General features: G+C 37.8%; 1 protein-coding gene across 1 annotated transcript in view; it reads left to right on the top strand.

The window, feature by feature from the left end:
- The window catches only part of PRDM5 (PR/SET domain 5), a 217,629-nt gene extending 201,576 nt beyond the window's left edge, over nt 1-16,053 (top strand). Inside the window, exons 15-16 of the mRNA XM_004747989.3 lie at nt 4,557-4,661; nt 15,294-16,053. Of these exons, the coding sequence (XP_004748046.1) occupies nt 4,557-4,661; nt 15,294-15,458 (270 nt within the window). The 3' untranslated portion in view covers nt 15,459-16,053. The remainder of the gene's footprint in view (nt 1-4,556; nt 4,662-15,293) is intronic.
- Nucleotides 16,054-16,361: the final 308 nt, after the last annotated feature.

Genomic DNA, 16,361 nt, shown 5'->3' with positions numbered 1-16,361 from the left:
AAACACTTCAGCCACACCAGCCTGTAGACTGTCGAACAGTGTGTACTTGGGAAGGTGGCAGATACCTCAGCCTTACCTCTGCTGCCTAACCTGACTATAAGAACTCAAAGATTTCTTAAGTTTTCTGTGTCACATGGTCTCTTGCTGCATCCACCACTATGTAGCTGTCTAGTCCCTGTCATCCTCAGTGAACCTTATAGTAAGGGCAGACAGCGAAGATTAGAGACTGAAGTTCTCTTCCTTCCTTGCACACAAGCGTGGATTCTTCTAGACTGAGAAGTTAGGGGTAGGAATATTTAGGAATGCCCTAGAGGTGACATCGATTTTTTTCACAATTCCCAGAGAAAAACAGAGGAAGAACAGATTTAGGTGTCTTTGTACCACTCAGCTTACTCTCTGTGCCCAACTGCATTTACCGTAGGAGAGGTGGTATTTCTTTCATATGGCAGACTAGGAATAATTGGGAAGAAATTAATAAAGAAGGGGGATGAGGGTTTTGTTTTGCTTCTCTTTTTCTGAAAAATAAAATGCACTTTTTTTTTCTTCCTCTTTCTGTTCATTTGGTTTTCTTAAATTTGAGATGAGTGACCTGTGATCCTCCGGCTCTGCCTTTGGTATATATGCTGGTTACTGGGTCAGGAATTCCCTCACACTTGCTTTGGTACCATTCTCTGTAAATCTTTTCAGGAATGCCTGAGTGGCTCAGTTGGTTAAGTGTCTGACTCTTAATTTCATTTCAGGTCATGATGTCAGGTTCGTGGGACTGAGCCCTGCATCAGGTTCAAATGCTCAGCACAGAGTCTGCTTGTGATTCTCTCTCCCTCTGCCCCTCCTCCCACTTGCTCTCACACACTTGCAGGCACACATGCTCTCTATCTCTCTAAATAAATAAGTAAAATCTTTAAAAAAAAAAAAAGAAAAGAAAAGGAATGTTTTCAAGGGTGAGCATTAAAGTTCTTTCCAAGAAGCGGTACATGGCATTCTAGCCAAATCTGTCAGGGAATTATAACTTTCTTTGCACTATCTTCAGGAAAACTACAAATTGTTTAAGACTTGGGGATAAAAGAGATGGACAGACATATGAAAGGCAATCATGGGTTCTTCCTACTATACTTGCTATGGCCTAAGGACTTAGAGAACCTTTCTTTCTAGACTGACGTATAAGTGTGATTACAAAGTCCTTTGTGAGTTAATAATCTTAGGACAAAATCCCAGGGAATCTTTGGCTTCAAATGGTTACTGGTAGAAAAGAGTGAATCCAGGCAGACCCAGAACTACTCCATCAAATGGGTCCCTTTTCCAACTATAATTCTCATTTTTTTTAAATTGGAGGAACCTAACATTTTAAATTTCAACTCCACCTCCCTGCCAACACACACATAGAAACACGTGATTGTTCTTTTATAGGTGAAAATGAATAATAAGTGAAGGTAATATAATTTCAGTGGCATTTGTAAATAAAGTGTATTAAAATAATCAACAGTGATTATTTGACAAAGACCAATTTGAAAAATACTAATGTATGAGGGGGTGAGTGTGTGTGTGTGTGTGTGTGTGTAAAGTGTTACTTATTCAATCCGAGCCAATGCGTAATAACACATTTGAGTTTTTGAAAACTTGTGATAACTGCAAAACCCTTGTCTTGCCAGAATCTCCATATGCTGGCTCAGAACCTTTTTCAGCACCCATGGGGCACTGTAGGGTGCTTACCCACACAGTACCTGCTAAGAGGAAATTTAGGAATGAATGAGAAGAATGTTCTTAATCAGTGATGCTCAGACCTTGTTTTTCACTGCCTTTTTCTCCTGGAAACTTCACGTCACTCTCTTAGGATGTTATCCTGATAATTGGTCCTGTCTTGGGTTGTTTCCTGACAGATACTTACCTGTCATTGCAGTTGCCACAGTGATGTGCCTCTTCTTTACAAGATCTTGTCCTGTGGGTAAATTGTGGGTAGGGAGAAGACCTTTCCTTTTTTTTCTTTTCATATACATCATATTGATTTATCTTTATATGTTTTTAAAATATAAGTTTAAGTAAAATGTTTGGATATAATACAAGCCCCAGGAACTCCAGGAAGTTTCTGATTTAAATACTTACAGTTACATTTTCAAGTTTTTCTTAAACAAAAACAAAAACAAAAAACCCTGGGCAATATTTGAAGAAATAATAGGCACCAAAAACTTTGCAATATGTGAAAAGAGATTGTGTTGATTTAGACTAGATGAAAAAAGCAGTAAACATATTTTTTGGACTGCCAAGAAAATGCAGTTTTTCTGTTAACTTTGAACAGTCGTTTGAAATATAGAGGCCCTATACAAAACACCTATCCTTGCTGGATATATTAAAGCAAATAACAAATATCTGAACTTGTGTGTGTAGTGGGGAAGCAGCAGTAAACCCCAGGATCCAACAAAGCAAACTGCAGCTATATGCCAGAGTGATAAGGTGAGTTGAGAAGGAGAACACCTTCGGGGTGTTTGCCAGTATTTGTAAACTCAAGTTTCTGTTTTTAATGGTGATGGAAAAGGAAGCAAGCTCTGGGCTTAGGTTATAGGGCGAAGATGGAACCACATCCCACCACAGTGTTGGGACCTAGGAAAATGATACTCGAAATGAAATCAGGAACTGGAAATAATCTACCTTGGCAAATGGAGGTGCTTTGTACATTTAATTATCTCAGAGTAATTGCTGGCTAGAGAAAGAGTTCTCCTTAGAGTTTGTAACCACAGTCTTTCCCTTAAGTGTGTTTAGAGTTCAGACTTAAAATGCTTCCCTGACCAGAAAACCCTAAGGCAAGAAATAAACTTAAAATGGTCTTTGATTGATAGCATCCCAGAATCCCTGGCAGAAGCAAACACAAATGCTCTCTGGAGGGACTTACCCTCAACCTAGGGGTCACAGAATTTTAACAGATAAAGACCACCAGACATGAGCCCATGATTCCAAATTCCAAAAACACCCAAGGAAACAAGAGCCGTGAGCAGGAGACAGGAGAAACCACAAATAGCAGAATTAAATTTCCAAAAGACTTAAGATAATAATTTATCAGATGAGGCAAATTATACAAATGTCTAGAATATTTTGAAATAGACATAAGCAAACATGAGTAAAAAATAAGATTTTGTCAAAAATTAAGCATAATTGAAAAGAATCAAATAATTTACAAAAGTTTAAAATATAATATAAATTAAAAACTCAGATGAAACTATTAATAAGTTATTCATACCTGAAGATAATTGATCAACTAAATCTAAGGAAATTACATATGGCACAATACAAAGAGATGAAATGGTTAAGGGACATGAAAAATAGAGTCTGTTATTCATCTAATTGGATTTCTAGACTTTCATTTAATAGAAAATGAGAAATAAAGTCATTTTCGATCCAATAAAAACAGAATTTACCATCATCAGATCCTCTCAAAGTCAGATAAGAACGGATGAGAAGTGAAGAAGTTGTTAAGCATATATAAATCTAAACCACATTGATATGTAAAGTAATAATGATTCTGTATCGGGGTTAAAAATCAAGACACAAATAAAATACTGCTACATGTAACATGTAAGACAGGAGCATTCTTCAGGACTTGTTATTCAGTAGGATAAATTTTAAATTGTGTTAAATGTATATGGTAGAATTGTTAAGGATAACCACTAAGAGAAATAGTGCACGTAACTTCTCTGATAATACAGGGGGGAAAATCATCAATCTAAAACATGTAAGAAAATATAGGGGAATCCTGAGATTAAGAGTCTTTTATGGTTTATCTCCCTCTCTGATTTTTGTCTTGTTTCGTTTTTCCCTCCTTTTCCCTATGATCCTCTGTCTTGTTTCTCAAATTCCTGATATCCATGAGATCATGTGATAATTGTCTTTTCTCTTATTGACTGATTTCACTTACCATAATGTCCTCTAATTCCATCTGCATCATTTCAAATGGCAAGATTTCATTTTTTGATGAAAAATCAAAAATATATATATATAAATATCAAAAATATAAACATATATATATATATATATATATATATATATATATATATCTCACTCTCACATCTTCTTAAACTTACCCCTAAAATCTGATGACAGTGTTATCCTGAAGGTTTCATTCCCAGGAATGCCTCTGAGATAGTGAACAATTTGCACCGTCTAGTTTAGGGGTCGCAAACTCTCTTGGTCCATGACGCCCTTAGTATCTCAGTGAAATTTTGCAGCCCACCAAACCAGAAGAAAACCTAAGAGTTCAGTTGTTTTAGTAGTTAGATCATGTCAACCATTGAGAACCCAGCCTTGCAAAGGTATGATGTAATTAAAAGAAATGTGCTACAGTCTCATGCTGGAACTGTGAACTGCCATGAGCAAGTAGTTCGGTTTGTCCAGCAGAGGTGGAGCAGTGCTGTTCCTCACAAGCATTTAAAATAACTCATGATACCCCTCTGGATTTGCTGTGGCACCCTACAGAACTAGATAAAATACCACCCCACTGCCAGCTTACCTTAGTAGGGAAGGCTCTAAGTTCACTCAGATTCATGGTGATCTCTTTCCATTGACTGCAGGAGAAGCCATACAAGTGCTCAGAGTGCAGCAAAGCCTTCAGCCAGAAGCGAGGCCTGGATGAGCACAAGAGGACGCACACTGGAGAAAAGCCTTTTCAGTGTGACGTGAGTTTGGTTTCTCTTTTCTTTCCCCAGTGTCCTCCAGTAACAGATGTGCTGGAAGAGTACGTGTGTGTGTGTGTGTGTCTGCACATGATGTGTGTATGTATGAGTGTGTGTGTGTGTGTGTGTATGTTTTGCAGGCTGGTCTTTCTGTTGAGATCTTGTGCTGCTGGTATGTTTTGATTGTATGATCCATGTAACCACTATGGGGTCGTTTTGTTCATCCTAGTCTGCTGGCAGCAAATAAACTCCGATTTTCTTTAAGGCATGCTTGCATTCTTTTTTAATGCAATTGAGTTGTTCTTTCAAGATATAAGTGTGTGATGATTCAAGGCAGCTTTCATGTGTCTACCCAGAGCTTTGATAGGTTCATGATACTTAAATCAGAGATTCAACTTGTTATAGATACTATTTATTTCATTACAGCCTAACCATCAATTTCTAAAACATGAACAAACTCCTTTGTTTCAATAATATTGCTAATTGTTTAGATTTTCTGCTAATGACATTTGAATTGAAGTGAAATTATAAACACAGTTGTTTACACAATTTATGAAAGGAAAAATACTACCACCGTCAGTAAAATGAATCTGAGTGTTGTTAACTAATTAAGGGAAAATATTGGTTTCTCAATAAACAGTGTCACAATTCTGTATAAGATTGACAACCGACAGAAGATTGACAAAGGCTTTAGGGAAAACACTTGGATGCTTTTTTTGCTAACACAAAAATAGCAAGAAAGCATTAATGTACCTCAGTAGAAGAAGGAACATTAAAGTTGTAGTGTGTGAAATTGCACAGTAGAGAATTCTCTTTAAATGTGGAGGGAAACTCAAGGACTTGGTCCCATTGGCATATCCCAACAGATCAAGTATGGTGTAAGCAGTCCACATGAATGGAAACTCACAAACGCAAGATGTTTTCCTTGTCCATCCATGAAACTTTGGTGGTAAGGTTAAGGCAACAATGTTACTCCCGTTGGGCCTACTCATAAAAATAGCTCTATGAACAGTGAACTTCTTTAAGGCAAGAAGTACTTGCAAAGAAGGAAATGTACACATGTAGCTCTATCCTGAACCAGATGTACAGCCCCAACTTTATAATTTCAATTGGTTTAATTCATTAGTGCTTTTATTGGAAACATTTTCATATAGGCAAAGCCTGTTTAGATTACTTAATTCTACAGCTATACAAATAACTGATGGGGCATAGAAATTAAATATTAACGATATACAGACACCTTCCTACCATCACATTCAACTCAACTTTCATTTTATGTTCAATATTTTTGTCAACTACTTCCTAAGGTAAATGGGACCATGATGTTACTAAAAACAAAACAAAACAAAACAAAACAAAACAAAAAAACTGTAATGTTACAAGCATTATTTTTTTCAATTTACTTCTATCTCATCTATTTCTATCCTTTTTTCAAAAGTCTCTGGTTCTTATTTGTGGCTCAAACTGGTCCACCGAATAGAGATTGAGGGCCTCCAGAACCTCCCTGAAATGCAGCCTGCTCAGTAGAGGCTGTCTTTGTTCCAAAAGCTTACCCTCTTAACCTACTCATTTTGGATAGAAGTCATCCTTTCTCACCCATTCCCCGTCTTTCTTTTTCCTAATTAACACTCAAATCTATTACTTCCTCTTAGTTTCCAGTCCCACTAGCAGTGCATAGCCTGCACCCTCCCTGTGTTCTCCACCCAGCCAACGTAATGTTTTTAAATTGAGATAAAATTCACATAACATAAAATCAATAACTTTAAAGTGAACAACTCATTGGTATTGAGTACATTGACAATGTTGTGCCACCATCACCCCTATCTCGTGCCCAGGCATCAATGTCCCCAAATAAAATTCCCTAGCCACTAAGGAGATATTCCCTGCTCTCCACAGACCCTGACAAATACCAATCTTCTTTCATTTCAATAGATGACCTCTTATGGATATTTCATGTAAGTGAATCATATAGGATGTGACCTTGGTGACTGACTTCTTTTACTTAACATAATGTTTTCAGGGTTTATCTACTTTGTAGCTTGTAACAGTACATCACTCCCTGAATGATATTCCATTGTATGTATATACCACAATTTGTTTATTCATAATTGATGCACATTTGGGTTGCTTCTCCCTTTTGGCTGTTGTGAATTGCTCTGAGACGAACATGTGCCTACAGGTATTTAAGTACCTGTTTTAAATCCTCTGGGCCATATACCTAGGAGTAGAATTGCTGTGTCAAAAGGTGATTCTGTTCGATTTTTCAAGGAACTTCTGTATTGTTTTTCATAGTAGCTACGCCATTTTATATTCCCATTAGCAATGCCTGAGAATACCAGTTTTTCCACGTCTTTGTCAACGCTTGTAATTTTCTGTTTTTTTAAATTATAGTCTCCTTAGGGCATGTGAAGTGATATCTCATTGTGGCTTTGATTTAAAGTTCCTAAAGGATTAATAATATTGAGCATCTTTCTATATACTTGTTTGTTGGCATTTGTATCTTCTCTGGAGAAAGATCTATTCAAGTCTTCCCATTTTAAAATTTTGTTATTTGTCTTTTTGTTGCTGAGTGTAAGTGTTCTTTGCATTTTCTAGATACGTTATCTTTCACTTTTTTAATAATATCCTTTGATGCACAAAACTTTTCAATGTTGGGGGTGCCTAGCTGGCTCAGTTGGTAGAGCGTGCAACTCTTTATCTGGCGGTTTTTTTTTTTTTTAAGATTTTATTCATTATTTGACACAGAGAGAGATCACAGGTAGACAGAGAGGCAGGCGGGGGTGTGGGGAAGCAGGCCCCCCGCTGAGCAGAGAGCCTGATGCAGGGCTTGATCCCAGGACTCTGGGATCATGACCTGAGCCAAAGGCAGAGGCCCAACCCACTGAGCCACTCAGGTGTCCCTATCTGGCAGTTTTAAGTTTGAGCCCTACGTTAGATGCAGAGATCACTTTAAAAAAAAATAAAATCTTAAAGAAAATTTTTTCAATGTTGAAATCCAATTTATTTGGTTTTTTGGTTTTTTTTTTTCCTTTTTCTCAACATGCTTTTGGTGACTAAGACTAAGACTTGTCAATTTTAAGGTCATGAAGAGTTACTCTCCTGTTCCTTTCTAAGTTTGATAGTTTAACTCTTACACTTAGGTTTTTGATCTGTTTGCTTTTTGAATGTAGTGTGAAGTAGGGGTCCATTCTTTTGCATTAGTTTCTAGTTTTTCATCATTCAACGTGATGTTAGCTGTGAATTTTTTATAAATGCCCTTTACTATGTTGAAGAAGCTCTCTTCTTTCCTAGTTTTCAATATTTTTATCAAGACAGGATGTTGGATTTTGTCAAAGGCTTTCCTTCATCAACGGAGATGATAATTTTTTTAATCTTTTGTATTGTTAAAGTGGTGTATTACATTGTTTGATTTTCTTATGTTGATCAATTGTTGCAGTCTGGATAAGTCTGTTTGGTCATGACTTTGAATATGACCTGTTAGAGTTTTTGGTTTTTAGTTTTTTGTTTGTTTGAAGGTTTTGCATCTATATTCAAAAGGGATATTGGCCTATAGTTTTCTTTTCTTGTAATATTTTTGCCTGGCTGTGGTATTAAGGTAATGCTGGCCTCACAGAATAAATTAGGAAGTATTCCCTCTTCTTTGTTATTTGGGAGAATTTGAGGGGATTATTGTTAATCCATCTTTATATTTTTGGTGGAATTTATCTGTGAAACTCTCTGGTTCTAGACTTTTCTTTTGGGAAGTTTTTTTCTTGTTGGGTGGGTTGGTTGTTTGTTTGTTTGTTTGCTTGTTTATTTGTTTTTTTATACAATCTTTTTACTTGTTACTGGTCTCTGGAGTTTTTCTGTTTCTGGAATCAGTTTTGATTATTTGTGTTCTTCTAGGAACTTGTTCATTTTGATGAAGTTCTAGAACCTAGGAGAGGTTCGGTGGGCTGAGGTCTGGAGCCGATGACCAAGAAAGAATTCTTGAGACATCTTTGGTGCAAAATGGTGGTTTATTAAAGCACGGGGACAGGACGCATGGGCAGGAAGAGCTGCGGCTGCCCCGGGTTGTGAGGGATGGCAGGTTATGTACCCTGCAGTTGGGGGAAGGTGAGGGGAAGGGAGGTTTCAGTGGAGTTTCATATGCTAAAGAGGGCCTACAAGGTGCCAGGATGTCTCAGGCCTGCCAGAGGCCTTGCCCTTGTGGCTGGATCAATGTTGTCTTTAGACCAGCCATTAAATTAAAATAGTTGGGAGACTTTTTGGTAGGGTGTCACAATCCTGCTATCAATCATCTTTGTTAGTGAGATTTAGGACATTTGTAAGCCAAGGGAGACTCCTGTCTTGCAGGATTGTGAGCTCTGCAAGTTAACTATTTGCTTCTTGTTCATGGCAGTCAGGGCTGCCTGAGGAATGCTACACATATGACAGAGGGGAAGTGGATAGAGTGGGGAGGTACAAGGCGCCAGCTTTTGCTTTGTCTTCAGCCAGCCTCGTGCTCCCTCATCAATTGCATCTAACTTGTTGGCATACAGTTCATAGTATTCTCTTAAAATCCTTTTTATGTCCCAGTGTGATTGTCTCAAAGTAAACCTAATCATGCGCTTTTTTGTGACAGTGTCTCACAACCCATAGGGTAAAATCCACCTTCTTACTTGACCGAAAATTTATTCTGGTTTTTGTCAATTCTTATTGATGAGGAAGCAGGAGGCTGACTGAAGACAAAGCAAAAGCTGGCACCTTGCACCTCCTTTCTATCCGCTCCCCTCAGTAATATGTGTAGCATTCCTCAGGCACCTCTGACCGCCATAAGAAACAAATAGATCACAATCCTGCAAGACAGGAGTCTCCCTTGGTTTACAAATGTCCTAGAGATCTACAAACAAAGAAGTTACCTTATCAATAGCACAATTTCCAGAGGCAAATATCTCAGTTCCTCAAGCCCTTAGGTCTCCCTCCCCACCATAAACAAAACTGAAGGAGGCTGAGGTAGAAGGAAATGTAAATATAGTTAAATCTCTTCTAAACCTAAATCACACTAACAATGACGCTTGATAGCAGGATTGTGACATCCCACCAAAAATCTCCCAACTATCTTGATGTTAATGACTGGCCTAGACAACATTGATCAAGCCTGGTAGGCCTCCTATATCCTGGCACCTTGTAGGCCCTCTTTAGCATATGAAAACTCCGTTGAAACCTTCGTTCCCCTCACCTTCCCCCAACCGCAGGGTACATAACCTGCCATCCCTCACAACCTGGGGCAGCTGCATCTCCGCCTGCCCATGGGTCCTGTCCCCCTGCTTTAATAAACCACCTTTTTGCACCAGAGACATCTTAAGAATTTTTTCAGAGCCGTCGGCTCCGAACCTCACCCCACCGAACCTGACCTAGGTTCTGGGACTTCATCATTATTACTAAAATTTTAATAATCTCTTATCTGTCAGTAGTCTGCATTTTATTTGTATGAACTCTGAGTCTTCTGAAGCAGTGACGCTTTTCTGCATCTGTCCCTTGTCCCATGTGGTATCATGCACCACTTCCTCCTCCTGGAAAGTCCTCTTTAGTTTTTGTTCACACTTCCTGATTAGGATTTACAAACACACACAAAAAACACAAACATGTAGGAAATTTGAGTGGCATTTGAGCAAAACTGTAAAGAAAAAAGCTGATTTATGTTGACCTCAGTTCTTTATAATATTTCTCAAATGCCTCTTCACTCATCAACACTAGCCCCTTAGATGCCAGGTCATGGTATCTAAGGGGCTTAGATTCCATGTCGTGCAGCAAGCCCAATGTGCCACAGGTATTGAGCTTCTAATATCTTTGCTACTATCCCTAGGGTGAGGACTTCCAAATCTCTCTTTCTCCTGCCTGGGTTTCTCTTCTGAACTCTAGGCAGATACTTTGAAGCTGCCTGGAAGACATCTCTCCTATATTTCAGACTGAAATCAGTATCTCCCCAGCCTTCTCAGCTACTCAACATGTTCTCTTTACCTGTACATCTTTCTGAGGGTCCCACCATCTCCATTTAACCCAAACCAAAGCTCTGAGGCTTGTGCCAGACATTTTTTCCCTAAGCTGTGACCAATAGCATCATCTAGTTGAGCTTCTATTGTGAGAAAGACACAGTGATCTAGTTTATATATACTCTTACTGATCTGCCCTCTACCCCAGAAGTACCCAGGTGTTATTTCCACCTCTGCGAAACAAATGAGGCTCACTGAAGTTGAGTGACCTACCTCTTCCCTACCACTTATAACTGACCAAGTCAGGATTCTAGGGTCCAAACTTAACTAGCTCTCACATTCATTCCCAGCAACTCCTGACAATCTTTCCTTCTGTATATTTTTCAAACTTATTATCTTCTTTAAATTTTCATTGCCACTTTCACTCCTCTTTTTCTCACCTCTGACCTCCAATCCACTAGCAAATCTGATTGGCTGTACATTTAAAATAAGTTGAGAATCGGAACACTTTTGACATCTCCCTAGCTACATCTTAGTCTCCTACAGTAATGCAGTTGTTCCTTAATTTATCTGTCTTTGATCTTTGCTCCTCCCAGTCTGTCCTAAGCTTGCCACACAGAGTGATCTTTCTAGAACCTGATTCACATTTTATATATTTTAGATATAGATTGCATATGTATTATATTTCACTCCTTTGCTCAAACCCTCCAATGACTGTCCTTCCCATTTAGAGTGAAAACCGAAGTTCTACCACGGTCTGAAAGTCCCTACAGACCTGCACCCCCACCTTTCTGCCCCTACCCCTCTGACTTCACCACCACCATCCACCTCACTCTGGCCACATCACTTCCTTGCTGTTTTTCAGACACACTAAGTATATTTCAATGAAGTGGGCCCCTTTCTTTCTTTCTTTCTTTCTGGCTCCTTCCCTGGACTGGGATACCCTTCATGGGTGCCTTTATAACCTTCTCCTGTACTTATTTCAATTCTCTGCTAAAATTCTTCTCTTCCTAATTTCCATTACTTTCTTAACCCTTACACCATATTCTTCTTTGCCTTCATGACACTTACATCTACCTGAAATATTATATGTTTGTTGGTTTAATTTTTTATCATCTATTATGTAAGTTCTATGACAAAAGAGCTTTTTTCTTTCTTGTTCATTGTCATGTCCCCACGCCTAGAACATTGCCTGGCATATAAAGAAACGTTTAGTGAATATTTTTAAAAGCATGAATCAATGAAACAGTAAGTGCTATCTTAGTTGATATCCAAGTAATTTCTGGCTTAGAGTAGAATCAGAGTACTGGCCGTGCTAACTCCAGTGTCATACTCTGAGCTTAGTACTAAATGATATTTTCGTTTTAGTCTCCATTCAGAATCCTTTAATGAATCCCCACAACTTGGAGAAGATCTTTCCAGTGTCTTATTATGATTACCAGGATCTCCAGAGTTTGGCTCCAGCCTTCAACTCTAACTTCTTTTTCAGGTTTTTTCTCTTACTTATTTATGTCAATGTGTTGCTCCAATAATCTATTTCTTCAGCCTTAGTGTAATGTTTTCACCTCTGCACCTAGGCCTTGCTTCTTATACCCCTGTACCTTTGCATGTTCTCTTCCTTCTCCCTGGGATATCATTCCCTACCTTATAACATGACAACCTCCATACATCCAGGAAGACTTGATTATCATCTCTTCTGTTCCTTCTCCTAGTGATATGTTCATGGCATCAAAAAATATTCTCTTTAAGACTATGGATTCCACAGGGCAGGACAGAGTACTCTCTGTCATTCTGTTTCTAACTGAAGTGGCAGGGAACATTTATATTATTGATAAACATTAACTGAAGATGTTTGTATAGAATTCTAATATTATCTCTCAAGGTACTTTGATAAATGTGTTGTTTCACTTCATTTTAAAACAAAATCAGTTTATTGCCAGTCTAGAGAAAGAAAAACATTTTCCTATTCTTTGACAGGTGAATTAATACTAATTTGGAGTAGGTGGATGGGTTGGCTAAGAACTTAAAGTGGAAATAAAGAAAAGGAAGCATTCCTGTTGCACTATTTGAATTCTTTCATGCTTTCCCATAATTTTAAAATGACCATGAATGTCCTTGCATTTGATTTATACAGAACATCAGTTTGAACTCTCTTGGTTCATGAAAACATAGCTTTTAATGTGTAGGAAGTCACTTTCACAACTGTGATATCAGCTACTCTCTGCTGATACTTAATCCTCTACCTGGCCCTCATTCAAAAATCCATTGGGTTGTTCTCATCACAGCTCCTATGTGGAGCTTCTAGGATTCCTTAATTCAGAGCCATTATCAATGACTTCAGGATCTTGCTCAACTTCCTTTCCATTTCTTCAGCTTGCTGCTATTGCAATTTTCCTATGGTGACCATGTAAGTGAACTTGACTTATATCCCTCACAATACACTGGTGGGCTGAACTGAGAACCTCCTTTATTTTTTCAAAGAGGTTTTTATTTTTTAAAAATGGTGTCAGCCAGGCAAATGGAAAAAGTACAGTCAGCTCACATATCTTTGTTTGAAGTTCGAGCCTTTAATAATAGTCTGTCCTTGGGGTTGTAAAAACTCTGAACCCAGACTGCGTGGGTTTAAATCCTGGAAACCACTTCCTAGTTCTGTGACCTTGGGTAACCAGCTTGAGACACTGAAGTGACTGTGTCAGTTTCCTTCTGTAAAATGAGGTTCATAGTACTAATATCTGCCTAAAAGGGTGTGGTGAGGCTATCACAATTTAGTGTTTATAAATTGCAAAGAGTGGTTCCTGGCACATAATGAAAGCTGATGTTAGCCCTTCAACCTAGTCCCTGTGCCAAACATTGAACTGAGACAGTGAACTAGACACTATGTCCCCTCTGCTCACAGAACTCACATTTCTGTGGGGTATAGACATTGAACAAATAAACCTGAATAAATACCTAATTGCATTCTGTGATAAAGACTGAGAAAAATTTTAAAAAGGAGAAGGCGGGCGCCTGGGTGGCTCAGTGGGTTAAAGCCTTTGCCTTTGGCTCAGGTCATGATCTCAGGGTACTGAGATCGAGCCCCATATCGGGCCCTCTGCTTGGCAGGGAGCCTGCTTCCTCTTCTCTCTCTGCCTGCCTCTCTGCCTACTTGTGATCTGTCTGTCAAATAAATAAATAAAATCTTCTAAAAATAAATAAATAAACAAACAAACAAATAAATAAATAAAAAGAAGGGTGAGGCATAAAAGAATATTTAAGGAAGAATTCTCTGAGAAAGTAACTCTAAGTAACCTAAAAGATGAGAAGGAGTCAGCCACAGGGAAGAGAACATCCAGGCTCAGGAACAGTATATATCATGGCCTGTAGGAAGGAACTGAGTCTGGGTATTAGGTAAGAAGGCATGTGGAGCTGGAGCATCGTGAGAAAGAAGGGATGCAAGTGAAGTTGCAGAGCAAATTGATGTGCCTTTTCACCATGGTAAGGAATTTATTTTGAATCTACTTTCAGTGGGAAGCCAGTGAGGAATTTTGTATCTATTGTTCATTAATTGTTCATTACATGGGGCTTAGAGAAGGAACCAGGAAATAGAAAATAGAGAATACATTATAATTCTGTGTTATTTATGATAACAAATTTTGATTATACTTGTAAAGCTGTTTGAAAACTTAGAGTTTCTTTTACTTGAAAATAATCTCTATAGTTACCTTCTTCGATCTCTGGAATTATTCCACAGCCTTTGATGTACTTACATTGCTCATAAGACTTTTACCTATCTATCTAACATCTTGTCTACCTTTCTTTTTTTAAGTCAACAAATATTTATGCAATGACTACTCTTACCCTAATGTTTCTTAGACCAGTAAGGAAGCGATTAAAAAAAAAAATCAGTAATAAGTAATTACATTCAGGGTAAGTGTTAAAAGGGAAAAGTAAAAACTACTATGAAAGCAATTAACAGAGGACTTCTGGCAGACAGATCATATAGGCTTCCCTGAGGAATCAGTAAGAGGAAGCTGCCTCGGGAGAAGTGAGAAAGTACTGACGCAGGAAGACCTTACATCTTCTGTGGTAATTTAATATTTTTATTGGAATGTTAATGTCTGTTAGGCCAGGTGTCAATGTGGCAGAGCTTATATGAAGTAAACATGTTAGATGACTTAGTTAAATGAGTGTATGTAATAAGAAATCAAGAATTAGAGTTGTGGGTTAAAAAACTTCCAGTTAGGGTGCTTAAAACAATGTTAACCTTTTACTTCATAAATGGGACTAAATCGAAGGGATCACTGGTAAGACATGTCTTGTGCTATTTACATCACATGGAGCGATGCCCTCTGGGCCATTAGCCTTTTTGTTTAACATGTTTAATATGAAATCGTCAATACACTCCAAGAAGAAAAACATTGTTCCTAAGGAGTTATATTTCTAGACATATTTAAATACAGTAGCAGAGGGGTATAAAGGACACACACATTAAATGCAAACAGCTTTTGGGAACTATAATTAATTTTCTTTACCCTTTAGTTGGGATGTTAAATTCCATTTATTTCAAGCAATTTTTGTTTTTGTGCCCATCAGTACATACTTAATAATAGGACGATGCATAATGTACATTGTATAAATGATAAATTGGCATATCTTCAGGTTTTTAAGCATAATATGATTGGTATCTTTGGGTCTTTTCTAGGTTTGTGACTTGGCTTTTAGCCTAAAGAAAATGCTGATCCGACACAAGATGACTCACAATCCCAATCGTCCACTGGCAGAATGCCAGTTTTGTCATAAGAAGTTTACAAGGAATGACTACCTCAAAGTGCACATGGACAATATCCACGGTGAAGTTGACAGCTAATGGTAGCAGTAAAGGAATTAAACCATTTAGAAGGGCTCCTAATATGAAACCCAGATTTCTGTCACCTGATTAGCATAGCAGAAGTAGCTTAAAGTAATTCACTGGTCTCATAGTTCTTATTTGCCTACCTTTAGAGTTTGTAGATGCTTATGAAAAAAAGAAAGAAAAGGGAAAGAAAGGAAGAAAGAAATAAAGAACGAATATCCGACTTCTGCCAAAAAATGGTACAAGTTTGTAGTCTTGCAAAATACTACTTGTGCTCTATTTTATAAAATGGAAAAGGGAGTCGTGGCTTTCCTTCTGGGCCACCTCTCTGTAATGAACACATTTAACACACTTTTTATTGGGCCTTTTTATTTTATTGTCATCTTTGTGTATGCACACGCTGGTTATTACAACTGGCTACTACTGATTTAGCCAGAAAGAAATTAATATACCAAAATATTTCATTGCAGATGAGGATAAGGTCAAGAGTTTTTAAAGCATCAAGCATGATAACATGATAAAACTTGCTATTTTGTGAAACAGACCAAAAGTTGATCTTATTTATAGCTCCCTACAATAGTTCAGTTTAAAATAAAGAGATATTTAAGAACTAAAGCATCTATTGAATTATTTTCATTTTAGACTATTCTAACATTATTTCCTCTAATTATTTAGATACAGACATTCATGGTCTGTAGTACTTTCATAAGATCTGTACAAGACCGTACATTTAAATATATATCAAACTGATCCTCCTGAGTTTATACCAGTTATCTTTAGAAATTTACAATATACAAATCTATGTAACTAAAAATTGAAACAAAGTAGGTACTCAGTATTTGTTGACTGACAGTGTCAGCCCATAGTGGCATTACAGTATTAGTTATGATGAACCTAGCCCTTTACCTTCTCATTCAG

The sequence above is a fragment of the Mustela putorius genome, unplaced genomic scaffold (assembly GCF_011764305.1).
Source record: "Mustela putorius furo isolate JIRA1106 unplaced genomic scaffold, ASM1176430v1.1 tig00000721_pilon_pilon_pilon, whole genome shotgun sequence".
NCBI classification, from domain to species: Eukaryota; Metazoa; Chordata; class Mammalia; order Carnivora; family Mustelidae; genus Mustela; species Mustela putorius.
Note: the sequence above shows the minus strand (reverse complement) of the source record. Positions and strands in the feature narration are given on the sequence as shown.